Raw genomic sequence first — 27265 nt, 5'->3', positions numbered from 1 at the left:
ATAAGTTGAAAACTTAAAAATAAGTATAAAAAAAAAATAGTAGGGCTTAAAATATTTACAAAATGGTGTTCCGTCTATAAGAATATATCTGAAAATTTCTTATACGAGATTTTCAAAACCTTACGATATGGTGAAGCTGAAGAGAAATCGTTTTTATAATTTTTATAGAAATTTGCAAATTAATTAAAAACTATGAGTGTTGACCCATATTTTTTGTGTTTTCGCAAAATATTTTGCATGACTATTAGAAAAAAAAAATGTTATAAAGTATGCTAAAGCAATTTTATCATCTATTGAGCAACCAAAATATTTCATAACAATATTTCGGCGAGAAACTTAAAAATAAGTAGATATTTTTTATTTTTTATTTCGACGAAATATGGAAATACCAGAAAGCCTCTCCCAGTTCCCTATCGCGGAGGGCCTGAGCTTGGCGCTTTAAACAAAAGGGTTGCTGTCTGTGTGCATCTGAGCGACCACTGCCAGCATTTCGAGGGGCTTCCAAAAAATTCAATGACTCAGTAAGTTTGACATGCAATTACTCAGGCTTCCTTATTGATTTTCTGTCAATTCAATAGAATTGGGTTTTGCAATTTCCTTTTAGTTTCTGGGCGCGATTGTGATTTTACTTCTGGGAATCTTCGTTTTTCTTAGTTAGAACCATGGAATAATATGGAAATTGATTTCTTTTAAATTGTATAATGTGTTGTTCGAGCTTCATCCTCCAATTCCTCCCGATGTTCCATAATCCATAATTAAATCCGCTTAGATATTATTAGATAAATACATGAATTCGGATTTGGGAAATCCACAGGCAGTGATAGTGCTCATAGAATAGAATAAAGAAATAGGGGTGATTTGGCACTAGAAGACTAGCTGCAGCCTGCAGGAATGGATCCTTAGAGTTCCATCGATTATAATTGCTTCTCAACTTGATGTAAATATGTATTTATTGCAGTGAATCTGATGGTGCATCGGTAGGAACTTCTCTTGTAGATATGAGTCATCTTTTTGGACAGGATGATGATGATGATGATGATCAAAGGACTCCAAATTCTTGTAAAGATGGATCAAGTCTAGTCCAACCACATGAGCCGTATGTGGGTCAGGAATTCGACTCACAAGAAAGTGCACTGGCATTTTATAATGCCTATGCCACTCGTATGGGTTTCGTTACTCGTATGAATGATATGTATCGATCCAAACACGATGGAACCGTCATTGGGCGGACATTGGTATGCAACAAAGAGGGTTTCCGAAAGCCTGACAGGCGTGACAAGAAGACCCTAAAGCCTCGGGCTCAAACTAGGGTAGGTTGTAGGGCAATGCTGTCCATCAAGAAACTCAGTGTTGGGAAATGGGTTGTTACATGGTTCGTTAGGGAGCACACTCATGCATTGACTCCCAACAAAGCTCTAAAAGGACTGGTCAATGATCAAGTACCGGTAAGTTATCGTTATCTTTTACAGTTGTTATTGACTTTAATTTGTTCTAAGCAATTTTTTGTTTTCGTCATGGATATTAACTCATATTAGACTTGAAACAATCTTATATTGAGGTTCTGCAACTTAATTTGGTCAATTAAATGGGATTTTTGGGAATTACAGAGCTCTTAATGTATCTGCTGCGCATGTTGCTCAATGACATATTTTTGGGGACTTCATATGAGAGTTACATTATTGAACAGGCCTACAAGTTGACATGACAGTTGCATCGCATTAGTATGACCTGAAATTCATTTACCATAGGCTTCTTTTCTTTTTTCACTCTGTCGTGTGTTTGCAGGACGATAAGACAAAGATTGCAGAGTTAACTAACGAGCTCTTCCTCGAGAGAAAGCGGTCTGCTGCACTTAGAGAAATAGTTGATCTTCTATTTAATCACATTGAGGAACATACGCAAGACCTGTCGAAGAAAGTTCAGCATGTTGTTGACAATGTCAAGGAGCTTGAATCAGAAGGGAAAAACCGTCGTAGCCTAGGATAGGCCTGGCATTCTAATGTACATTGAATATTTTCACATTAGTTTGATACTTTTTATTTTATTTTGCGGAAGAAGTATTACTTTGAAATCTTAAGTATGAGTTAGCTGTGTTTTGTTTGAAACAGCCAACCCTGTATACAAATGCTCGTATGGTTGTCATGGCACAAGTAACAAGTGTAGAATGTAGCATGCTAGAGTTGAGAGGTTAAGCCATTATTGTGTGCACTATGGTCTATGGGGGTGAGGTTGTACCATCCGTTCTGCTCCCATTCCCGCCAACACCATCGTCCTCGCCGCCACCCCCAACTCCTAAGATACCGAAACTGGCGGTCATTAGGGGGAAATCTTCTAATGATCCCAACCCCCGGAGGCATAATTCAAGAAATTTGTTTATGCAGGATTCATTTAGTAAGACAGTAGCTTTGTACGTTAAACTGAGAGCTGCATGTACAGGGCACTTTTATTCGCACAAATTTAGTTGAGATTGGTCATCTTACAATAAAGGTGGATCTAGACTGAACAACCTACCGACGGATAAACGGCGTTAAAACTTAAAAACACAAGTAAGTTTAGTAGTAAATCTCCATCTTCCAAACTTGAGGTGGGTACAACTGTAGAAGCACCTTTAACTACCCAATTTAAAAGCATCCACAAAGAGGCCTAGGCAAACACCTGCCTTCCAGTAATTCACCATCATGACAAACGACTTGAGCCTCCCACTCGATTGAGAGGGGGGCTTTCTATACATTAGCATGCCAATACCTTCAATGGCAGCAACCACTATACCCGCAACCAAAACATCCCAATCCCCGGTCTGCCCAAGGATTGTAGCCAACGCATTTGCCGTGTAGAAACCCAAAAGAAGAAGAAATATTTTCATTGGAAAATTTCTCCTGGCTAAATTCAGCTTCTCCAGTAGCTGTCTCCCACCTGCAGTCACTATCCGACCCAACCGGGTGGCATTGAGATTAGAGTTGTTGCCATTGATGCCCCCTTGCCCACCCTCATCAGGAACCCCACCTGTGTCCAAGGCAAAGGCTATTCTCCACTGTCGTCTTGTTGACTGAAAACTGCGTCAGCATACCAAAAATAAGCATGTTAAGAAGGGCATCAACATATTTTTTATGAAACAAGGCATCAGTACACAGCAAGCAATTGGACCAGGAAACTTATAACTCCTACATACAGTTGGCACAAGTTTTATTTGATGTGGATATATAATGTTGACTGCCAACAAAAGTTCCAAAATGACTGAAATCATTCTCTGTAAATCCCTCTCCCAATCCTTTAAGCCCCTAGTTCTTAGTGAAGGCAGGATCTTGGAATAAGTTCCAAATCTGCAGCAAATTTGGGCATCATTCCACATCATAATTTTCTGGGACTCCGAAATAGGTAGGGTGGGCATACAGCAGATCAAAAAGAGGGAATCCAAGAAAGAATGCTAGAACAACAGAAGCAGTCTATGAGACAAGGATGCATACAACTCACATTATTTATAAAGTGTTGCTAATTATTAAGGTATTGATAGGAATACGAGAAATCTCAAGTCATCCGTTCATATAAAGATATAATGCAGTTGACTTTATTCTGTAAACAGCAAGAAAGCAGAAAGAAAATGCAAAAGCTCAGTCAGATATAGCATAGAACAATACAAACTTTGAGTGACCTAAAAATATGTATACCTCCTTTGGGGGAATGGCAGAGACTTTATGCGAATCTTTGAAGTTTGGACCATGAAAAAAGTTGGTTCACTGCAACAGTTGTGGATCATACAAGTTGCAAGAGCTACGTAAGATCTTTCAGGGATTTGATTCTCCAGTGGTGGTGCGGTTCCTATTCGAGAGGCCAAGAACTAGAATAGAGGGGTGGCAGGAAGAGAAAATGAAATTGTGAGTACACAACACAAGCCTTCAATTTGGACAGTGATGATGATGACTCAAGGTTAAGGATTGTTACAGGGGCTCACTTGAGTTTGATTCTTGTATAGTTATGAACATAAATTCATTTTGGAGAATGAGGTGGAGCCTAATTGATTCCATGGCAAAGTTGATACTCATACTAGTGTGAGTGAGTCTTGGCATATTTGATAGAGTTGTTGATATCAATCATCCATAACCAAATGAAATGAAGAAAAGAAAGCAAATTGCACATGAATTCATCTAGGAAGCAGAGAAAATGAACAAAATACATAATGATCTGACCTCCCAAAAACCCCTTCTTATGCGAAAATACAATTAACAATCAAACAAGGCAGACAGATGATGATAAGAAAGAAGCCCAAAGAACAAAAGGGAAAATACTTGGAGCCAATTACTACTAGGGACAGGAGTCGGGAGCCTTTGGCATGAACAGAAGAATCAACAAGCCAGACAGAGACGGATGCAGTCACCCATGACCCAGCCATAAGGAAACATTTATAATAAAAATTATAAAATTACAAGAGATAAAGATAGAGAAGCTTACATTACTCGCCATTGAACTTTGAAGAGAACAAGTGCCAGTAGTCGGAAGACAGTGGCAGTGGCAAGGCTTCGTCTCAGAAGCAGCAATTATCAAACCGAAGCATGAGACGAGATGAGATAGATTCATTCAGCGATTCAGCGATTCAGCAGCAGCATCGTAACTCTGGGTCTACTTTTTGGAACAATCCATTCACTTTTTAACATTTTGTTTACTCCTATACATCCCTAAAACGAAAGACGAAAGTCATTTACTAAAATGCCCTCCACGCGATGACTCGGTCATTGGTGTGCGTCTTCTGTTCTGTTTCCGAATCTCAGCAGTGCAGAGTGAACAAGACCCAGCAAATGAAGGCAATTGGGCGAATTGGGGTGAGCGGCACTGGAATATTCAAAAGATTATTTATTTATTTTTGAGGAACAAGATGGGTGGTGGGTCGAGTGGCATTCTGATGATGGTGTTTAGGGTAATAATGCTCTGCCACTGCCTCCCTCTATGTCTCAATCTCGATCTCAATCTCAATCTGTATGCGGTAGCAGTACCAACGACTGAAGAATCCGAAGAAGAATTCCAACAACAACTGAGGAGGGCGGTAGATGTGAAGGGAAGCCCCGACTCAATTGTGTGGGTGGTTCAGCTCTCTGATCTCCATTTCAGCGTCCACCATCCCGACAGAGCTCTCGACTTCAAGGATTTCGTGGGTCCCGCCCTCTCCTTCATCAACCCTTCTCTCGTCTTCATCACCGGTGATCTCACAGGTCTGTTTTCATATGTCATCACATGGATGATGGGTAAACATATTTAGTGAATACTAATATTCTCAGTCACAGGCATAGTATTGATTAGTGCATACTCATGTTTGGATTTTCATATATAATTATTAATCAGATGGAAAAAGCAAGGATTTGTTGACAATGAAGCAAAATGAGGACGAGTGGCTGGAATACCACAACGTCATGGAGGACGTCATCAAAAGGAGTCGACTTGACAAGACCCTCTTCTTTGATCTCAGAGGAAATCACGACAACTTTGGCGTCCCACAGCTCGGCGGCTCCTTTGATTTCTTTTCAAAGTATAGCATCAGTGGCCAGTTGGGCAGAAGACGGAATGTCAACAGTGTCACTCTTCAGGTATTATTCCTCACTTTCAGACTTCCAGTTTCAGAGAGAGATGCTTCATATCTATATGTCATCGTGTATTCAATAACTCAACTCAACTTGTGTGCTTAGTTTACCCAACATTCAGTTCAACTTTAATTGTACGTTCCCAATTCCCATGCTTTGATCACAGATGCTACCGTTCCCTTGTTAATTCAAAAGCTTTTCGTCATTTCATCAACTTTACGCCTTTTATTTCCATCCAGACTGGTGATCGGAAGCATCTCTTTGTTGGAGTCGATACCACAATGTCTGTTGGTTTACGAGGTCCAACTAATCTCTTTGGGCATCCAACTGATCAACTATTAGCAGAATTGGATACACACCTCTCACAGTGGGACTCTAGATCACAAGAACCATTAAGCAAGATTTCCTTTGGGCATTTTCCTCTTTCATTCTCAGTGACCTCAAACTCCGGGAAGAGCCTAAAAGATATATTCCTCAATCATTCCATATCAGCTTATATATGTGGGCATCTGCATTCTAGGTTTGGCAGAAACTTGAAGAGGCGCCATCAGTTGAGTCGTCACTTTTTATCCTTGCACAGGTTTTTCCAGCTTAATGTACACCAGCCCTATTTTCATAGTGCTGTTAACTGTTCAACTGAAGCCCCAGCCGCCAAAGAGTTCTGGGAGTGGGAGATGGGTGACTGGAGGAGGAGCAGAGCCATGAGAATTTTGGCCATTGATAGAGGCCATGTTTCGTATGTTGACATTGACTACAAGTCAGGCACCAAAAAGACTATCATATTGCCAACTTTTCCCCTGGACTCACGGTTCATGTCAACATCTTCATCCCATCACGAGTATGAATGTCATGATATGGTCCCTTTATCTTATGGCACAGTTAGAGCTCTAGTGTTTTCTGTTTCTCCAATTGCATCAGTTACGACTAAGATCTATGACTCAAGACCTGGATTTCTCAATCTGGTATTTGAGGCACCCATGCAAATGATTGGGGATAACACCTCCAGGGGAGATCTTTATGTTGCTCCATGGAATCATAGAGCCTTTGAGGATCCAGTCCCAAGCAGATATTGGTTGCAAATAGAAGCAACAGACTTCATGGGCAGATCAATTTTATCTGATCTGAGGCCGTTTTCTGTTAATGGCCTTACTACTATGACTTCATGGACCTGGAAGGAATTTATGGTCATGGGTTGTCAATGGGATGCCTTGTATTACCCAATGCTCTGGTGTGCTGTATATTTCATACTCTCCATCCTCCTTATTCCAAAAGCTATCCTCACTTTCTCAGTTAGGCATTTCACTTACAAGAATAAGGGCTTCGTGAATGCTGTAGGATTGGTTTTTCAGGAGCTCTGCAGGCTTCCCGTAGTCTGGTTTGGTTTTTTAGGATACTTGTTCTACCTTATATTATTCCCCTGGTTTACTGGGCAAGTTTTCACGGACAGCAAGGATAAAGGATACATGACCTATATGGGGTGGGTGGTCAAATCTTTCAATCAGAAGGGAAAACATGAGTATGTTGGATCTCCAGATGTAATGGTAGTGGTTCTTCCACATCTCGTTCTTGTGGTTTTTCCTGCTCTTTTCCTGACTGCTGCTTTGGCTACTGAAAAACATATCTCTAGGGAACATTTCCTCTCTGTTACAGGGAAGAAAGAAGATGACTATGGTCCAGAGGAAAAGAGATCTTTATGGTACGATTACTCAGGTAATAGGAGATCAAATTCTGATGTTGGAAACCGGTGGATTCGAAATGTACTTTTGGTTCTTTGCTTAGCAGTTTGTTGGAAGCACTTTATGGTAAGGTTTCTTTCACTGCCCCCCATTTCTGCTTAAAATATATGTCGTAAATATGTGAATACTTTGCCAGACTTCTTAAGATAATGGAGGCAAGAGAAGTGCTTGGAACCTTGCAACCACCATTCTGAAACGTTGCGAGGTCTCCAAACTGAATTATCTTGCTTCTATCGTCCTGGGAACCATATTGAAGCAATGAGTATGAGGGCATAAATCAAGATGCATCTTTTGTTTTCTTTGTAATCAGTTTGCATATTGTACTTATGTATGTTGTACTTTGGTTTCTATGTTTCTTTTGTCTCTGGATTGCAGAATTGCAGGACTCTCATCAAAGCATATGAGATGAATCCCATTCTCCATTTTCCAGGATATAGCCTAACAATTCCACTACTGTTGGGTTATACTGCCTACAAAACCAGGAGTGTATAATTACCACGCGCACATTGCAGGCAGCAAAATTCGACTCGCATTTCTTCAAGTTGTATCAGCATTCCTTGTTGCTTGCCGGTAACCAGATTAGGGCGGATTCATTCGTGCAAACTTGGGTTTGGGTCAGGTGACGAAATAAGACGACCGGAAAATTGGTGCTTTGAGTCTTAGATGTCTGTCATGGCAGGTGCATTTGTACGTATGGGGTTGGAGATGACTTGTGTTGGGAAAGCAGGCAGCCCTAGGCCCCTACCTAGCTAACACCTAGGCCACGCTAGGGATATATTGTACTTTTGTAACTTGGTTGCAATTCATCTCTCTTTTGCATCTTATGATACGTGAACTTGCTGAAGAATTGATCTTGTCAAATACCGTTTGATACAAAATTCTCTGTTAATCTTAATTCAGTCACAACAAAGCCGATATTTTAGAGCATCATAAGAACAAGCGCCGGATGTAACTTCAGTCAGATCGGAAATCCAAATTGCCGTATATTTGGATTTTACTTGCACAATGATACAAGAAAACAATGGAAATTAAAGAATAGTTCAGAGGGAAATTGGAGCGAAAGGAAAACCCAAAGGGGATTTCGTTCGATAACATTCAAGATGAGAAAAATAGGTAGATAAATAGTACGTAACTTAATTAATTTGCGCAGGCGCAGCAGGGGACTAGTTCACTCTTGCAAGTTACAATCACCACCCCCGACTTTTTTAAAGATTCAAACTTTGCTACAATTTTATCAGCAACTGATTAATCACATGAACATTACAGATCCTGGGCATTTGCATTTGCATGAATCAAGACAGCCACGTAAATGCTAGGAGAACAACAGGAACTATATACAGCTCATGTTCCTATAAACAAGCAAGACAGTCTCTTCCTCCCACCCTTGTTATTTTGTGCATCCTCCTCGCACTTGCAATCCCAACCCGCCAGGCCAATTCTCCGCTGCAATCTGCCAGCCAAAGAGGCAAAACCAAGGCTTCCACAACCGATTAGGCCAACTTGCATAGGAAACACAAATTACCGGCGCTGTTGACACATCTGGCACACACTGGCCGACCTGCCATTTGCAAAGGTGCAATGTTCACAGGACCAGTGGCCTAAATCGTCAATGTTTCTACTCAAACCACTAGACCTGGATGTTGTAGCCTTGCCCCTCCCACCTCTTCCCTTACTTGAACCTCCCAAACACTTTGAGCTTACTGTCCTGCTGCAGGCACCATGGGAATCCACATCTGACAGACCATTCTCCAGAGCTCGAACTAAATTTTCAAAGTAGTTTCGAGTCACGCTGTTTTCATTGAAATTGACCATAAATCAATAAACTGAAAAGTTATATCCTTGTAACCCGAGTCAACTCATCCAATCAGAAAACTATAGCATAATATCTTTAGTCGAACATAACCTGGTCAATCCAGCAAGTTTTGTGCGGAACTCATTGAAATCTTTTGATGGGTCCTCATCATGAAGGTAGACTTGTAGCTCCTTTTCTGCACATTGATGAAGCCGTTCCAACCCAGACTCAGCTTCACCTGCAGAAACAGATATTAATTAGGACAAAGCAACATGATGCATTGCCTCTCTTCGAGCTTGAGAAAATGACATACCTTGCAAGTACTCAAAGAACTGTCTCTTGGCATGTTCATGCTCCGGTAGATAATATCCATAAGCATATGTCCATTTTAGTACTCGCCTACATTCAACTATCTGAAAATAGAGAAAATTTACTAAGAAAAAGCAAAACACTCTTGGTAGAAAAGTGTGGTAACTTGTAGGGTACCTGTAGCCAGGCCTCTGTAATGAACTTCAGCTGTGACTCAGGTTGGCACTGGATATCGCTCAGCTTCTCAAGCTAGAACAACAACATCGACAGTATACTTAAAAACGCTGAACAGAAAACAGTAGGTGGAGAAAATTGTACATATGTAAAATACACTGCACTAAGCATAAACCCAGGAACACAAACTACACCATTGATATTCACATCAATCACCTATACCAGAATCACTAACCAAGAAAGGCCTGATGGTAAAACGTTTTACTTACGTGCACAGTTTGCATCTGCTGCAAGTCTGCAAGTGCTTTTTGCCGGGACTGCAGTGAAGGAAAGGTAAAAAAAAAATTAGACTCTTAACATAATGTATTGTATTAAGTATAGTAGATTGTCATGAAGAACATGTATTTTGACATTATTAGATGGGGAAACTTGATATAAGTCCAATTTTTTGAGCCAATAGTATGAATAGTCCAATTTATTAAAATAAGTCCAATTTGTTATATTTAATTATCTAATTATCAATAGTTATTTGTTCAATGATAAGATTTATTATAAAAATCAAATTTCTTCCCAATTATCTCTTTGCTTATTTCTTTTTATTTATCTTTTTGTTATTTCTCGTTCTTCCTCCTACTTTAAACCCCATTTATAGATTTTATTTTTAATTTTAATAGTCAACCTATATCACAGGTTAATTATATTTATCTACCTATATGACATATTCTTTTTTTATAATCAACCTGTCACAGATTAATGTGTCTTGCTTGTAGGTATGTTATGTTTTTTTACCTTTTAATTAGGTTTCATATCTCACGTATAGGTATTATATACATTCATATATTTGTTACTTGAGTTAGGGTAGAATGTTTTGCAGATAAATTTATGTTAGTATATTAGTTTTTTTGTTATAAGATATTAAATATATTCTTTTGAAGTTGGAAAATGCATAATATTAGAAGATTTTAATTTATTTTTAATATTTTTAGAAAATGTAAAATGAGTATAAAAGAAATAAAAACATATAATTAGATAACTGGACTCACTCCTAAAAACACTCTACATTTTTGGACCTGGATCTAAAAGCCCCTTATTAGATACTATTTTATACCCCAGCAAAGAAGAAAATAGAAACTGCTAAAGCATCAACTTAAAAAATAAAAACATCTGCACATGCACAAAAAGCCTATGATAAACATCAAGCAATTGACATTAAGTCAAAGAAAGCATCTGCTAAAGCATCAAGGAGTAAGCAAATAAGTCAAAGAAAGCCACATGACTTGTTTTATTAAAAAAACCAACCAACTTTAATAACTAATTGACATTTCCAACAATGAGCAAACATCAATACTTCAGAAAACTGAACATAGCAAGCATAATGATTAGTTGTCAACAGATTTGTTGCCTACAAGTTTGTAACGTGTGTAGACATCAGCAATGTAAAGGAAATATATAAACTTGTCTTCTGTACGTGTTCATGCAGAGTCACATTATGTATGTATGACTGTTTACTACCGAGGTAAAACATAGCTAATAAGTTAACCGAACCTGGCTCATTAAGAAAGATGCCTTTTAGATAGTTAAATATTAGGAACTATGTGCATACATGAGAACTTCAGAACCCTGATATCTGGGTGATATCAGTTTTACTAAATTCTTAGGCAAACTAGGTACTTACCGATTGATTGGTTGCCCATCTTTCATAATAATGAGTGTACCTCTCCAGAGAGTTCTTGGCCATCTCTCTTCGTTTCTCTGCCTCATCATACTGTATATAACAATATGATAAGAATCATATAATATGGCACAAACTGGGTTAATAGCTTGAGAAAATACACGACCATCATAATAGAGATGCAAACTACATTAACATACCACTCCCTCCTGCTTTGCTGTCTCATAACGGTTACATGCATAAAAGCCACCCGTCCTTTCACCGTGATCCGACCACGCACTGAGGCAAAGCCTGAAAGCATGTACTACATGTATCAGTGTTCTAGAAAGATTTTGTTTTCTCTTTTTGAGCAGATAGTGTTCAAACAAGGTGCATGATGACATGAAATCAAGCCTTGACATAAGAAAGTTATGCCTTTGTAAAAAACTAGGAAAGGGGCACAAGATATTAAATCATTTTTCAGATGATTGCTATACACAGGAAATCAAAATGCAAAAGGTAGTGTTCCTAAAATGCTTACCAGCAAAACTCAAATTTACAAGGTGGTGTGCAAGTGATGTGCATACAACCTTGGTTTTTCTCAATCGGCCGTTTGCACTTTGGGCAGGGCTTGGAATTAGCCAATATCCTGAAATCCATCAACACTATAACTTTAGTATTTTGAGCTAAAAACAATAAAAAAATATTTTGTGAAGCTGCTATTGATGACATGTGCATCAGAGAGAGATAGGCCCTCAAGGAAATTTTTGAAGACTTAAGTCTTCTTTTAATCCATCCCTGATGTAAACCTGACTGCCTATCTTTCTGTGGCTATACCCGTCAAAATATTTTGAACTAGGAACTGGAATAAGCACAATTTTGTCCAAACTATAAGCTTAACATCCAAACGTTGATATATTTTACTACAATATTTTAGGGAGTCATCGAGAACCCAGCTCCCAACTTGTAAAGTCCATACTAAGGGGACCATTACAGACCTTTTCTTTTGGCTCGCACCATCCCACACTTCAACATTGGCATTTGCGCACTACCTAGCTACAGGATTGTCATGTAGATATGACATCAAAGTGGATATCCAGGATTCCAGGATAAGGTTTAGACATGTCATGCAATTATTATGGTAGGGACTGGCCATGCTTTAATCAAACATTACTTGGGTTCAGCACATAGATTATTTTCCCATCATCCTATGGGACCTGGAGAAGTCCAATGTTCACATCTGATCACTATTCTCCTACTTTATAAGGTTACTATTCCGCCGATAACTAATGCTTACGTACCAATTCATATTTTCAGATTCTGCACTATTCTTCATTATCCATTTTGACACAGTGCCGCAATCAACGGGACGGTGAGCTTCCTCAGTACACTGCAAGGTCAAATTCACATGATGTAAATGCCATGAGCACCTATGAAGTACAGGATAACTTCATATGAAGCACCAAAGTGGTATTATACAATGCTTAAGGGCTCATATGCAACATAAAACAAAGCATAAATATAAAACAAGAAGAAAAAATAACAAGCCATGTATATATGCATCATTACAACACATATCATATTCTAATTTTTGAAGATTTCTCACATTGCTGCATCATATCATATCTTTATCCTGTATGCCATACAAAATGCACATACATGCAACATTCAACGAAGATAAAAACTATATGTGAAAAATTCAAAGAGACTCACATTCCAGCAAAAGCTATATGAACAGCGGCAGGTAACATCATAGCTTCCACCACCAACAATAAAATTTATAGCATAATCACAGCCTGGAGCAGGACACCATTTGGTCTACAGAGAAACATCCATGAAATAATAATGGTCAACAAAATATTGAATGAAGGCTAGTAAAAAAAAAAACATCCAAATGCAAAATATACATTTAAAACCTTACAGAAAATCCATAAAGTCATGCATTACCTTGCCCTAGTTGTACAGAACAACTAGGGCAAGGTAACGAAGTTGTACAGAACATAAATATTTTCCTGTAATCACTTGTCAGAAATGAAGCAATCTTTAAGTTTACTTCTAAGCTGCCACTGCAAAACATTTCTCACTCATATACTGTTAACTATGACGTCACCAAGTCAACTGCATGTCTAGTTTACATAAAACACTAGTACCGAATTTAGGATGGGTCAACTAAGGCTAATTGATCAACTCGCCAACTAGAATGGTTCTACTTGTTTTTAATCACTATAACCTCAAATTAATTAAACGTTTGACAAGTAAGAAGATATAACGGCTAAGGTTTTGAATTTATTTTGGGAGAATAGACAAATCGCTGATCATTGTGATCAAGGATCCAATCGTGGGATTACCTTCCTATTGTCTTCAACATAAGATCTAAGAAAGTAGCGCGAATATTTCTCCTTCTCTTCATAGGAAGCCAAATCATTAATCATATCTTGGAAAACAACAGCACTACAAGATGGATCCGGACAGTGCAACATCAAACATCCAGGGCCATCATTAATGGCCGTGCCAATATAGCCTACAAGACATGGAAAATGATAAAAGAACGTAAGACAAAACTCAAAACTCATTTGGAAACAATAACAAGATGAAAAAATGATATATATATATATATATATATATATATATATATATTTGTAAACTTCAGATTACTGGATACTAGATGACAGAGACGTAAAAATACAAAAATTGTATCAGCAGTACAAGAAACGGAACTACAATACATATAATACATCTCATTATCAACACTCATAATTTACACGTATAGCTCCTAGAAAATGCTATATATGATGGGAAAACAAAGACCCACTAAATGATGACAAAAGGAGGACCGGTCTGGCCTTTTATGTGCAACCATAAAGTCACTAACACAGGTCTTGCACAAATGCAAGAGATCCACATGTATTGAGGAACCTATAAACAAAAGTTTGACTAAATTGCTGAACATACTTTTCTTATATTACAGCATTCTTCCTTATATAAACGCATCCCTGGTGATAATAGAAAAGTGAAAAAATCATGCACACTACAAGTTCAACTTTTCCATGGAAGAAAAAAGAAAAAAATATATGACATTGTATCAAACCTGCCCAGCATGAGGAACAAAAAGGATGACCACAAGCTGCAGCATGCATCTTATCACGAGGATAGGTCTCAAAACAAATCCCACAATTAAGCTGTTAAAAGACAAAAACAAGTTATCAAAGCTGTCAGCATAGCAATATACAACGGTTTGGAGCAAAAAAAAACTTTGAAGCAAAAAATGCCCAAACTTGATGACATACGAAAGCAGGGACTGCTTACTTCACTTGCATAAGGGTATTCAACAACTGGTTTCTCGGGCAAGCCAACAGCCCTGCGAACCTTTCCTTCATCTGCAAACCACTCATCGTGTACTTTACTGACACTCCTGTGAGTATGAAGGAAGTATAGGTTCATTAGAAAATCCAGAAAAACAATGCACCATTGTATACAACTTACCAAATAAATGCACACCAAACAAATTGGGCAAGGTATAGTGGAAATTATCTGACAAACTAAATTTGGTTCACATAACCCAGGTATCCATTAGTAAGAGTAAAGGCAATCCATGTCAGCATGTAAAGAAATTGGCCAAATAAGCAAAGAAAACAAACATTGGAGACAGCAATTTACCAATTATAGTAGCGGAGCAGTATGCTAGCTGCAACTTTTGGAATAGAAAGCACAGTGGATATCCTCACAATATCCTCCTCTTGATGCTGACGAATGTCAGCCTCTGTCAAAACGGTGTAGTTTTGCTGCAATAAAAACATAACGAAATTACAACAATAATGAGAGCCGCAAGTAACTGATAAACTTATTTTTGGCCCATAGACAAGCATCCAAAACTCCTAAATTGAAGATCCATACATACACTTAGTAAACAAGATTATATAATGCAATAAAAAAAAAAAGCGAAAATAAAGCAAAGAGATCACAGCCTAGTAGAGTTTATTACAAATTTCCAAAGTTTGGAATTCGCATGTAGAAATCCACTAACGAGTTTCATGTAAGGTGCAAAATTTCAATTAGTATGTATCAGCATCTTAAACTAAAAGACTTTTCTCATCTTTAGACACAACAATGAGAGCACACAACATTCTGCGATATGGATCAGTTTTAGCTTTTACTTGTTCCGAGATCCAAATGCTTCAAGAGAAAGGCTACCAAATCCCTGGAGTTCACCGAAACAATGAACAACCTTCAAAGGACCACAAAGATAAAAAATAAAAAATTAAAAGAAAAAAGCCCCAATCACTTCAACCATGGTCAGCTACCAATCAAATAAATACCAAATTTCTCTAATAAACATAATTGGCTTTATCCACCGACAAAAGTCCCTGACTTTAACAAATCGACTAAAGTGCCACAGGAGGAAAGGGGGGGGGGGACGTGCCCGAGGCCTGAACAAAAATAAAATTACAAATCAAGTAAACAAAAGAAAAAAACACACCAGATATAGTTTACCCACGATCTATGCAAACTCTTTTTTGTTAGGAATAGCAGCAACTACGGAAATCCTTCCTTGGTAACTCTAGCCCAACTAACCCAAATATCAAAATCAAGGATTGTTAACATTATAACGAAGCTAATAATTCTAGCAGAATTAGCATTTCCACAGTACAAGTAAAGGCTCCGACTTTTTAAAACATTCCCACAACACGAACTAAATTTACATTTCGGATAAATCAATGAAACCTAAGATCAAAATCAGCAACACTAACATTACCACAAAGCCGAATACAAAAAAAAAGAAGAAATTTTTTATGATTAGACCCAATATAAAAATTAAGCATATTTAACATATGGACAAGTACTAAAAGGGCTCAACTTTGAAAACCCAGGAGAAGCATGAGAATAAAAAATCAATTAACCAAAATCAATTCAAAGAATCTAAAAGAGAAGATATGAAATTGTGATAATTGAAGAGAAAAGCCACCTGGTATCGATGCGAGGCGACATCATTGGAATCGTCGGAGTCGTTGTCGATGAACTCGTAATCAGCAACTCCAGCGTCGTCGCTGTCCATAGCGCCAGCTGCATCATCATCGCCGCCACTGTAGAAATCGTCGTCGTCGTCATCGTTGGCGTCGAGCATGTCGAACTCTTCGTCCGAATCCATTTCTTGGATTTCTGACCAAAAGGATCAAAACCCTAATTGGGAATCAATCCTAATTTGCATTGGACCGAAGGGGGTTGGGGGTGATTAGATTAGAGAAAGAGAGGGGGAGTGGCAGAAATGGAAATCAAAGGAGAAGGGAGCGTGAAAGGGGGAAAGAGAGCGTGAGCGTTTTCTGTGGTTGACTGGTTGATTGGTTGATTGAAGAAAGGGAAAGAAAGAAGAAAGGATTCAGAGGAGATGGAAATGGAAATGGAAATGGGAGGAAAATGTTGCTTTTCATGATGACTGGGATGGCCACGGTAGGGGGAGAAATAGGAACTCTTTGCCGAAAGATGGGTAGGGATTTCTAGTCAAAATTTCTAAAATTATTACAATTCATTCTACTCAAAATTTCTTAAAATTGTTACAATTCATTGTTAATTTATAGAACTTCTTATTTATAATTAAAACCGTTCATATTATAAATCATCATATAAAAATCGGTTTTGCAAAAAATCAATTAAAACTAAGATAATTTGGCCATCAAATTATTTTAAAACAAATGAACGGTTAACCATTAATCTATTTAAAAACAAATGAACGAAATTGGTAAAAGTATTACGAAGCGTCTATATATTTGCTATAATAGATTAACTAAACGACCTTAGTTTTAATTTATTTTTTGCAAAGATGATTTTTACTATGTGATTTATAGTATGAACGATTATAATCATATGTACAAAGCTCTATGATTAAAACACTAATTGCGCGTTTATGTAACTGTAATGAAAATAAAAGAAATTGAATTGAGGGGGAGTTGAAATGAGAAGCCAGAATCGGATTCCTGTTGAACCTGTTTACTTAAATGTTCTAGAATCGGAATAAAAATGACACTAATTCCATAAAACTGTTTACTAATTCAGCAGAATCAGAATATAAATTAGTATGATTACTAAAATGCCCTTGTCCCAATTCAAATATTTTATATACTTTTTTATAGTAAAATTTGATATAATACATAATAGTAAGAAAAAAAATTAAATTGTTTTTTTATTTCATAGGCACACTAAAACGCTTTGGTTTATTTTTTTTTATAAATTTAAGTATTTACTTTCATGTTTAAATTTTCTCGCTCAAGTTGTATTTTCATATCTTCGGCATATACATAGAGTTGTGCATAATGTAAATGAGCATGAAAATAAAATAAAAAAGTAAGGAGTTGTGCATAATTAAACTAGGGTTAATGAGTTTATAAAGGATAATCTTGGAAATAAAAAAAGGCAGTGAGGCCATAAACAGAACAAAAAGATCATTCCAATTGCCCAAGCAATCAAGAATTGAATTACCACTATATCTAAGGAATCAAATTCCACCAATACAAGGGATTGAATTACAAAATTTGTGTGGGCCTCACTGCTTTTTTGATTCTTCAATGTTTGGTAAACATCGGAGTATTTTATAATCGGAATACAATTCTACATTTTCATTCTGATTACGGATACGTAAACACACCCTAAGAATTTTGAGTAGAAATTCCTACTCATTTTTTAGTAGGTAAATATGATTTGAGAAATAAAGGTAACATTTTCTTTTTTATTTTTGGAACTACAAAGATAAATCATATTACTATGCATTTTTGGTTTGTGTAAATTCTCCCTTGTACTGCCGCTTAGTAAGATAGATTTTTTGTTAAGTAACAAGATGTCCAGTTCGACTTTTATCATGAAGGAGTTCTTCTCATTCAAATTGTTCATTTTATCTTATAGTAATGGTAAACTTTTATGAACCATCTTTTGTTTATGTGATTGGACATATAGTATCTACTTTGGCTATCCATTGCGCATCATCTTTTGTTAGTTTTCTAATAGTGTCATATTCCCAACCAAAAAAATGAAGTCTACCAGCTCTTTCTCTTTCTCTGCTAACCCTGGCAGCAAATTTGATACAAAGCTGTGATATTATTAGTGTTATTGATGAAAAATAAACTATTTTTCACAAACGTGTATATACAAATATAAAAGGAAATTGAATTCCCCACAAAAAGATATTGCACACACATTCACTTATGCCCTTTGTCATGACATAAGTAGAGAGGTCTTTGTCATTTGGTTAGCATAAATTCATGATTTGAAACTTTCGTCACCTTGAAGCAAGCTTTTGTTCTCCGCCGAGTTCTTCAAAACCAACCACCCCCTACTCTAAGTCTCTAATGCATGTTCTTTGTCTCAGTTTCCCTAACAAATAGACAGCATTCAATTTCACTACTCAGACAAATTAGAATCTCCCTTAGTATGTCCGAGAACACGAGTTACGGATACTGCATCCTGCAGCTATGCGCTGATTTGGCTGCCAAGAATACGCAGGATAATGGATACAAGGAAACTTATATATCTAGCTATCTATCTATATACATACACCCATATATTGTGAGTTCCACTATAACAAATTTCACAAATTCATAGATATCTGAAACCTATATCCGGTTGGAAAATAAAATTTACATGGACATTAGTGATATGGAAGTTATGACTGGTAAAGCCAAATAATGACAGATGAGCACAAGATTGGCTTTAGGGGCAACATAATCATACAGTTGCAGCCTTGAGAGACAAAAAGTCTGAAATCTTGTTTGTGTAAAAATCTGGTTGTATGGAGTTGTCGGGATTCTGAAGCACCGGTAAGGTGGTGACGCCTATCACACACAATGGAAAAGCCTTCCTTAGCTAAATACAATCCAAAATGGAGTAAAAATTTGGCCCAAGTAATGCAGAATTTGGTTACCTGAGAGAACCAGAAGAGTTTTGCAACCACCATTTTGTCCAAACAGAATATCAGTATCTAACCTGTCCCCAACCATGCAGATCTGTGACTTCAGGATACCAAATCTGTCATTGATCAACTCCAATATGTTAAATGCTAAACCAATAAAGACTACATGGCAAATCTAAAGCGCATTATCTGCATCACACCATATGATGTGCAGATTGATAGATGGCCTTGTTTTGTACCATAAGACTTCTTATCATAATATGGTCCTTTTGCTCAGGATCAACAGCACTTATATTACATTAGATAAAAAATTAAATAAATAACAAGAAATAAGGCATTTGACTTGCTCGTTTGCTAAGTAGTCCATCATAAATGTTGAGGGTTTTCCCACAACCAATGGCTCGCGTTGAGTAGATCCACTGATAGCACCAACCATTGAACCACCACCTGCAGTATAGTATAAATTATAGTAGCTCCACCAATTCAGTAACAACAACACATTCGGCCAGGTACTTTTAGGTCCATAAATTCAAAGGTTTCCTAGTAAACTTTGAAGTTTAGGTCTCATATAATCAAGTGATATGGAATACTAACCCATGCATTCAGTAAATGAAGCATGGATAATCTGATTCAACATTCAGAAGATACACAAGTTCAAAGATTCCAATGAGCTTTTTTACTAAGATCTACTAACTGGTGGAAATTTTCACACTCGTATCTCCTCTACCTTATTTTTGTGCTTTGATAATTGAATGGGAACAAGGAGATCAAAGCATAAAAACAATTGAACGAGTGCAAGGAGTGCAAAAACCGCTACCCCTAACAAATGACTTTTGAATTTTACACAAGGAGAAGAAAGAAATGAACCTGCCCATTCCTGAGCATCTGTAAGATGAGTGACAGCATCACGATTCGTAGCAATGAAAAAACATCCAGGGTTTTCGCGTATACAGAGTGTCCCATACCTACCATTACATAAACGTCAATATTAACAGAAACAGAAGATCAAATGTAAAACATGTAACAAGTGCATAGATAATAAGACCGTTATGTTAAGATGATTTGGCATTTGGTAAAGGGGTAAAGTACCTTGTATGTTACCTTCCATTTAACACTCTGTAAGACTGTAGAACAATATTTGCATATAGACCCAAATACAAATACATTCCAAAGGAAAAGAAGATGGTGAACTTCCAGCAACTATGTGGGGGAGAAAATGAATCTAAAAAAGAGGGTACTAGAAGCAGCAATGATTCTTCACATTTTAATAACAAAGAAAGTACAGTCCCTTGTAACCAAAACTAAAATATAAAAACTTGCAGTATCTTCAACACAAACGCATTGACATACACAACAATGAACAGAACTTACTGAATTTTGTAGTAGTTGAAATTTCGATCAAATCCAACCACAACAGCTCCAACCTAGAAGACAATGAACAAATAGAATTTCCAATATTAAGTTCCAAAAAGAAATGCAAAAGCTTTAAATCTTTTGGGAGAAAGTTCCACTTGTATTTTCATCTATAAAAACCCAACAATAAACTCAGTTCTATGATGCAAGAAAGGACAGAAGTATACACTCTCATCATGCTCCATCAGATATCCAGGTTTCAGCTCTATTTTCTTCCCACCATCTTCCTGTAAGAAAAAGTTGGCACTATAAAATACCACGCATTATAAGTGATATAACAGGAGCATTCTATCTCTCACATGAATAACAGATCATTTTATTTCAGTGAGAATAGAAAATTTGCAATGTATTGAAACTTATGCAGTTTCTAACTCATACTTACTGGTCCACCAAGGTACTGATATCCAGCAAGCTCAAGCTCCTTCAAGATGCCTTCCTCACCAATCACATAGACCTATAAAACGCCGAATCATCAGTCTATTATCATCAATATTCATGATTAGAATGCGCTAGCTATATGTAGTGTTAATCATGAGGTGCCAGTAACGTGGAAATACATTAAGTCACAATTTCTTACATGTTAATAACATATACCCTTCATATAATACTGTGGCTACGTAAAAATAAAATATTAGATGAAATAATATTGGAAAGCATTATACATGATTTTAACAGAAATAACAATGAAGAAGATCACATGCCATATGATGCAAAGTTGCAAACCATTCCCCTTCACAAAAACTCCACTTTTATGCAAATGAATAGAAACAAGATATTCACTTATATTTTTACCAACCAGGCACGGAGGTTACCTTTTTATCTTTTGGGAAATTAATGGACTTTAAATAGGCAGCGGCAGCAAAAGACGATGCAAAAATTTCCTCCTGAAATTGCTCTAGTGTGGTTAGAATTAATGACTTGCTGAAATCTGTGAGCAAGGAAGAGAAAAGTGGCGCATTGTCACACTGACCTCATTGACATTCAGACCAAGCGTCTCAAACTTTTTACCATACTGCTTCCTAGACTTTGTTGAGTTGTTGGTGACGAAAACTAATCTTTTGCCCTGAAGGAAAAGACAATATGCATGTGGTTTGAGGGCACATAACAATGCTTGCCTCTTAGAATTATCTACCTGTATCATGCTACATTACATTTGGATCCGAGAGTAAACCTAAGGAAACAGTTGAAGATATATAAACCAGTGAAGCAAAATGATTTTGTTGGCCCCATGATATGAATGTGTAGATAACTACAAATACTACATTGGCCGACAAACAGACCTTGGACCGGAGCATATCCAGAGTTTGGGGGACACCATCTATGAGCTTATCTCCTTTCCATATAACACCTGCAGTTGTTGGGTGATGAGTAGAAAGGTCAGTTAAATGGTGCAATACCAATACCATCCAAGACACAAATAAATTCCTGGTGCGGTGGTTCCTTCCCTCAAATTAGCAATCTAACTCAACACTTGGTTCTGAACAAATTGAATTTTCCTTTTTAAAAGGTAATCAGACAAAATGGTTAGGACTTAGGAGGGAATCAAATCAGTACAAATGCGAATTTCATGTAATAATAATCAAGTATGAAACAAAGAAAGAAGAAGATCACTGGATGAACATTCAATTCAACAACATAAGAAAATGAACAAGTTGAAGAAGGTGGACCATCGCAGTCGAAGATGAAAGTCTCTACAGAGTCAATGAGGTCATCGGCATTCGTGAGAGGCTGCGCGGAGGCCCGAGTGTTGAAGCTATCCTCCATCCTTGACTTCCATGAGAGATTACGTGTACTAGTAGTATTAGTAGAACGAGTGCAAAAGAGATTGTTGCTGTTGTTGCTGTTGATCCCAAAGGACCCAAACCCAAACAATTGGGAACTCTTCGCGGAAGCAGAAGCAGAAGCTATCACTGTTGTTGTTCTGCTCAGCATCTCTCTCTTTTCTTTTGCTTCTTTCTTTATTGCCAGATATCCTTATATTTTTCTTCCCTTTTCTTTGGTGTATGCCGCTCGAGGCATAAAGCCTTTTTCCCTCTCCCCTTCCTTTTCAAAGGCAAGGAAACGCAAGGAAGGGGTTGTTCGTCGCCACGTGGTGGTTTTGGGTGGCTTGTGTAATCCAATCATACTGGAGTGGATGACATTTTTCAGTTTTCTTCCCTTCTCCAATCTCCACTTTGGGCTCAAAAATGATCCACACCCTTGCAGCCAAGGGCCTGCCATAACAAAACGCCCAAATATCTTTCCAGGCCACCAGCCCAGTATTACTACCTTTAGCCCAATATAAACCTTCCGCGGGTCTCATCGGCCTATGGGTCGGGTCCACGTTGAAAATGTCAAATCACGTGGACGTGGTAATGGTACTGGGTAACTGCTACTTTGTCTCGTCGCGGTGTCAAATTCCAGCTACACAGGGACAGGGAGCTTTCAGTCAACTCATACTCAAGTGCTTCTTTCGGTGATTATAGTTTAAAAGCTGTGTGTGATATTGTCTGTCACGGGTAAACAGTAACTCGATCGTATCCTAAAAAACAACGAACAGTAACTGTCCTTCTTTTACAATTCTCTATATTAGCACCCAAAAAACTTGGCTGGCTTTGTGATAGAATTTGCAGGTTTAAGGCCAACTCCATCAGATGGCTTAAAACCTAAAATTCTTCTTCTATTTTCCCCTTAATTCATTTCAATCCAAGTTCTAATTTAGACCTAAAACCTAAATCTTAAAAAAATTAAAAAACCAGAAACCGGCCCAAGTTTAGCCCATAAATTGGTATGGGCCCCACCAACGTGACCGATACTGGGCGCTTAAGCGCCAGACACCCACAATCCACGCTCTAGACGCGCAAAGCCTGAGACCGGCATGACCCCACCCACGTGGGCATGTCGACCACCTACGTCAACTAAGCCAACAGCTCTTTTGATCCAATAGCTTCAATCAACAGGCCGTTGGACCAAAGACCTACATTAAAATAAAAAAATTTGTTTTATATTTATATATTTATTGAATCCAACGGCTTATATTAAATATAATTAAATCTAACGGTCCAAATTTAAATCCAACAACTAAAATAATTAAAAAAATTATTTAACTCAAAATTCATCCAAAAACTCTATAAATATCTATGTATTTGTTCAAACATCCACAAAACTCACTTTTCTGTTACAATTTTTCCAATTTTTCTTTCTACCAGTTCTTCCCATTTCCAAATTTTTCAAGATGGCAAAAAAGCATATTAGAGGTCATAATCGGACCTTTGAGAAAGATGTTGCTTTATGCTTGGCATGAGTTTCTATTAGAGAAGATGGTGTCATTGGCATAAATCAAAATAAAAAGGTTTTGTGTGGTAAAATCGTTGATAAGTTCCATGAAAACTCCAACGACGGCCAAATGGAAGGTGGTGAGACCACATGTTTGAGGAAACTGATCTGGTTCAGCCAAAACTAAAACTTACTAAACTTTGCATATAGCTACTGATTTCTCAACCTCTCCAACACCAACCTCAAATGTTTCATGTGCTTGACATTACTTTTGGAGTAGATCAAGATGTCATCAATGAACACAATCACAAACCGATCCAAATACGATCTGAAGACTATGTTCATCAAATCCATGAATGTTGCAGGTGCATTTGTTAACCGAAAAGGCATGACACGGAACTCATAGTGTGCATACCTAGTGTGGAATGTTGTCTTTAACACATCTTCATCCCGGATCAGTAGTTGGTGATAACCCAAACAAAGGTTAATATTAGAAAACACTTGAGCACCCTTCAACTGGTCAAATAGATCATCAATCCGAGGCAGGGGATAATGGTTCTTCACTGTCACACGATTAAGTTGTCTGTAGTCAATGCAAAGTCTCATCGACCCATCTTTCTTTCTAACAAATAACACAGGAGCACCTCAGAGAGACATGATAGGCTGGATGTAGCCCTTATCCACTAGTTTCTGAAGTTGAATCTTCAATTCTCTCAATTCCGCTAGTGCCATTCGGTAAGGTGCTAAGGAGATAGGGCTGGTACCTGGAAGTAAATCAATAGTGAATTCAATTTCCCTCGCATGTGGTAAGCATGCAGAACCAAAAATTTTCAAAGTATAATACTTAAGGGAAGCTTTGAACAATAATTCCTAATGACTAATATGAGAAGAATGAGGAGGTAATATGTTAAGGATATACACAGCTGTTTAAAAAAACATCTACCCAAAACTTAGAAGGCAACCCACTTTGAAACAATAAGGTTTTACCCATATCAACTACATGTCTGTGTTTTCTCTCTATACACCATTTTTGTTCAAGGGTGTGAGGGCAACTGAGTTGATGTGTGATGCCTTAAGTATTAAGAAAAGTTTGTAACTCATTTGTAAGGAATTCACCCCCTGAATCATATCTTAAACATTGAAGTTTGCTTGTAAACAGATTCTGAACTTTAAGAACAAATGTCCTAAGCACACAGCATCAGATTTGTAGTGAAGCGGATAAAGCCAACTATACTTAGTGAAGTCATCAACCAAACTGAGATAATATTTATAACGAGTACATAAGGTGGGAGAAATACCCTATACATCAGCATGAACAAGATTAAATGGCCTAATGGAAATACAAGGCAAAACAGAAAATGGTAATCTAGAGGCCTTCCCCAATTGACACTCAAAACATATAGATTGTTTATTCAAAGTACCAACTGGTAATTAACCTTTATTTAAAACTTTAGAAAGAATTGCACTAGAATGATGTCCAAGCCTTTTATACCAAAGATAAATATTAGCTTTAGCAATCAACAAAGCCTGTGGAGATATAACAATGCCAGAAACACCATTAGAAGCATTCCAGTATAATAGATATAATCCTCATTCACTGGGCCCTGGAAGAGCATCTTCCAAGTGCTTAGATCCTTTATGTAAAATCCAAGTGGATCAAAGGTCAGGGAGCACCAGTTATCATATACAAATTTATAAACCTAGAGCAAATTATGTGATGCTTGAGGCATAAGTAACACATCATGCAATTTAAACACAGCATTAGAAGTTCGAATTAAGGCAAATTCAGTGTGAGAGATACACAGACCTTTACCATCACCCACGAATAACTGCTTAGTACTGGTGTAGGGAATTGCAAAATTGAGAGCTGCAGGATCTGCTATAACATGATGTGTAGCACCACTGTCAATGAGCCAATAGCTTGAAGCAATCATTTGAGAACCAGCCATAACATTCATTCCCATAAGAGAATTGTGAGAAAGTTGAGATGCAAATTATGTAAGACAGCCCAGAAGATAAAGCAGAATGTTCGTGTTGATTGCATAGCTAGCAAGGAATGGATTTACTAGGATAAGAACTGCTCTAAGAATTGCCAGAAAAATTAGAGCATGAATGAAAAGGTCTAAGAACATCTCCAGAATTGTTGTTGTTGTTGCAATTAGCTTCAAAATTTTGATTTTGATTGTAACGATTCTGATTTTGGTAACATCCACGAAAATTGCCTCCATTGGATTAGCATTGTTGTGCATTGTAAGCATAAATTGGCGCAAAAGAGGAAAAAGATGAGGATCTTGTTTTGCGCTTTTGCAGAGATATTTCTTTGAAGAATACCGTGAAGCTCATCAATGTTAACAGATTCAATTTTGGTTTCAATTGAATCAACAAAGGATTCATAATCATCAGGTAAACCAGCAAGTGTAGAAGCAACGAGATCAAAATCAGAAATCGATTCACCAGCAGCTGCTAATTTGTCTGAAATATTTTTGATTGAATTTTGAAAATCAGTCATTGTTAAATGGTCTGAATCTTAGCACAAAGGCTGTGGATATGCGTGCAAGAAACACCAGAAAATTGACATTCAAGAGATTGCCATAAAGATTGAGAATCAGCCATTCCAATCGTCAGAGGAATAAGATATTCTACAAGTGTTGAACTTATCCAGATCATTAGGATTTGATCATGTTCGCACCATATCTCATAAGCAGGATTAGGAATTCGAGATCCAGAATAATCAGAGAAACATACAGAAGGACAAACATCATCTCCATTAACAAGACCAAAAATCTTATAGCGTTTCAACATAGGCGTGAACAAGATGTGCCAGGTGATGTAATTCTGCCAATTTAGCTTAGTCGATACCATACCAGCAATATTCTGAATAGTGATCAAAGCCAAAAAAATCGAGGAGGAATTAGAATCATCTTCAAGATGATGAAGACCAGAAGAAGTGACCAGAGGAATTAGAAGCATCTTAGTAAATGAATTGTACTAGTAAACTACATTGCAGGCTAACTATACGTTGTGTGATCGACACATGGAGAAGAAGTAACGTTCGAGAAGGGTTATTCGCTTGGTTTCCACATCGACAACCCCTCAAACGCAACGCTCATTTGCAAGTGGTTGAAATGCAACCTTTCATAGTCTTCATTCCATGTTAGTAACCGACATGTGGTTAAGGCCATTTAATCACACTTGTCTTGAACTCCGTTCTAGAAAGCAGTCAAGTCCACCAACTAGTTGGAATGGTCCAAAAGTACTTTAAGTTAGACTCTCGTTCCTTTTGTTGGTGGTAAAGAGCATTCCTTGACACAAGCAGTATATGGCAACGCCCTTCAACTCTCCTCTATGGAGTGTCAGGTGATTGGCAGCTATTGGGTTGTTTTATGAAGGAAGAAGGAAGACCACATTAGCTTCTCGTGAAGGTGGGTGTCGTTGGTGGTTCTAAAATAAGAAGGTTTGGGCGGTTGTCGCAGT

General features: G+C 37.5%; 5 protein-coding genes across 5 annotated transcripts; 2 read left to right on the top strand and 3 right to left on the bottom strand.

Moving 5' to 3' along the window:
• The first annotated feature begins 361 nt into the window (after positions 1–361).
• Positions 362–2077, top strand: LOC137745206 (protein FAR1-RELATED SEQUENCE 5-like). Its single transcript, XM_068485117.1, has 3 exons — positions 362–521; positions 959–1445; positions 1786–2077. The coding sequence occupies exons 1-3, from the start codon at positions 514–516 to the stop codon at positions 1984–1986; spliced, it is 696 nt and encodes a 231-aa protein (XP_068341218.1). The 5' UTR covers positions 362–513; the 3' UTR covers positions 1987–2077.
• A 339-nt stretch (positions 2078–2416) lies between these two features.
• Positions 2417–4654, bottom strand: LOC137745204 (ycf20-like protein). Its single transcript, XM_068485116.1, has 3 exons — positions 4447–4654; positions 3666–3835; positions 2417–3053 (listed from the first exon to the last, which is right to left on the bottom strand). Exons 1-3 carry the CDS (start codon positions 4570–4572, stop codon positions 2609–2611), a joined length of 741 nt encoding a protein of 246 aa, XP_068341217.1. The 5' UTR covers positions 4573–4654; the 3' UTR covers positions 2417–2608.
• A 71-nt stretch (positions 4655–4725) lies between these two features.
• On the top strand, positions 4726–8150 carry LOC137745202 (putative metallophosphoesterase At3g03305). The gene is made up of 4 exons (XM_068485114.1): positions 4726–5201; positions 5332–5573; positions 5807–7369; positions 7679–8150. Exons 1-4 carry the CDS (start codon positions 4868–4870, stop codon positions 7793–7795), a joined length of 2256 nt encoding a protein of 751 aa, XP_068341215.1. The 5' UTR covers positions 4726–4867; the 3' UTR covers positions 7796–8150.
• Positions 8151–8417: 267 nt separating this feature from the next.
• Positions 8418–16691, bottom strand: LOC137745203 (probable E3 ubiquitin-protein ligase ARI8). Its single transcript, XM_068485115.1, has 15 exons — positions 16193–16691; positions 14887–15011; positions 14536–14641; positions 14318–14408; positions 13578–13750; positions 12943–13047; positions 12531–12619; positions 11771–11878; positions 11451–11541; positions 11254–11343; positions 9848–9895; positions 9582–9653; positions 9409–9508; positions 9207–9333; positions 8418–9092 (listed from the first exon to the last, which is right to left on the bottom strand). Exons 1-15 carry the CDS (start codon positions 16373–16375, stop codon positions 8822–8824), a joined length of 1779 nt encoding a protein of 592 aa, XP_068341216.1. The 5' UTR covers positions 16376–16691; the 3' UTR covers positions 8418–8821.
• Positions 16692–18778: 2087 nt separating this feature from the next.
• Positions 18779–22564, bottom strand: LOC137745239 (phosphoglycolate phosphatase 1A, chloroplastic-like). The gene is made up of 11 exons (XM_068485155.1): positions 22204–22564; positions 21817–21884; positions 21507–21599; positions 21349–21420; positions 20919–20990; positions 20704–20763; positions 20495–20547; positions 19991–20088; positions 19471–19570; positions 19136–19239; positions 18779–19046 (listed from the first exon to the last, which is right to left on the bottom strand). The coding sequence occupies exons 1-11, from the start codon at positions 22466–22468 to the stop codon at positions 18940–18942; spliced, it is 1092 nt and encodes a 363-aa protein (XP_068341256.1). The 5' UTR covers positions 22469–22564; the 3' UTR covers positions 18779–18939.
• Between the last annotated feature and the right edge of the window lie 4701 nt (positions 22565–27265).

The sequence above is a fragment of the Pyrus communis genome, chromosome 9, assembly GCF_963583255.1.
Source record: "Pyrus communis chromosome 9, drPyrComm1.1, whole genome shotgun sequence".
In the NCBI taxonomy this organism is placed as follows: domain Eukaryota; kingdom Viridiplantae; phylum Streptophyta; class Magnoliopsida; order Rosales; family Rosaceae; genus Pyrus; species Pyrus communis.
Note: the sequence above shows the minus strand (reverse complement) of the source record. Positions and strands in the feature narration are given on the sequence as shown.

Excerpts from the sequence above, each read along its gene's own strand:
- LOC137745239 (XM_068485155.1), bottom strand. The coding sequence starts at position 22,468 with ATGCTGAGCAGAACAACAACAGTGATAGCTTCTGCTTCTGCTTCCGCG. Across the intron at positions 21,885-22,203 it reads TTTCATCTTCGACTGCGATG|GTGTTATATGGAAAGGAGAT; the intron begins GTCCACCTTCTT and ends CAACAACTGCAG. Across the intron at positions 21,421-21,506 it reads TTGGTCTGAATGTCAATGAG|GAGGAAATTTTTGCATCGTC; the intron begins GTCAGTGTGACA and ends GAGCAATTTCAG.
- LOC137745204 (XM_068485116.1), bottom strand. The coding sequence starts at position 4,572 with ATGAATCTATCTCATCTCGTCTCATGCTTCGGTTTGATAATTGCTGCT. Across the intron at positions 3,836-4,446 it reads AAAGTTCAATGGCGAGTAAT|TTCTTGGCCTCTCGAATAGG; the intron begins GTAAGCTTCTCT and ends CCTCTATTCTAG. Across the intron at positions 3,054-3,665 it reads CTGCCATTCCCCCAAAGGAG|TTTTCAGTCAACAAGACGAC; the intron begins GTATACATATTT and ends ATGCTGACGCAG.
- LOC137745203 (XM_068485115.1), bottom strand. The coding sequence starts at position 16,375 with ATGGATTCGGACGAAGAGTTCGACATGCTCGACGCCAACGATGACGAC. Across the intron at positions 9,654-9,847 it reads AGCAGATGCAAACTGTGCAC|CTTGAGAAGCTGAGCGATAT; the intron begins GTAAGTAAAACG and ends TTGTTGTTCTAG. Across the intron at positions 9,334-9,408 it reads GTTCTTTGAGTACTTGCAAG|GTGAAGCTGAGTCTGGGTTG; the intron begins GTATGTCATTTT and ends CTGTTTCTGCAG.
- LOC137745206 (XM_068485117.1), top strand. Across the intron at positions 1,446-1,785 it reads TGGTCAATGATCAAGTACCG|GACGATAAGACAAAGATTGC; the intron begins GTAAGTTATCGT and ends GTGTGTTTGCAG.
- LOC137745202 (XM_068485114.1), top strand. The coding sequence starts at position 4,868 with ATGGGTGGTGGGTCGAGTGGCATTCTGATGATGGTGTTTAGGGTAATA. Across the intron at positions 5,202-5,331 it reads CATCACCGGTGATCTCACAG|ATGGAAAAAGCAAGGATTTG; the intron begins GTCTGTTTTCAT and ends ATTATTAATCAG. Across the intron at positions 7,370-7,678 it reads TTTGTTGGAAGCACTTTATG|AATTGCAGGACTCTCATCAA; the intron begins GTAAGGTTTCTT and ends TCTGGATTGCAG.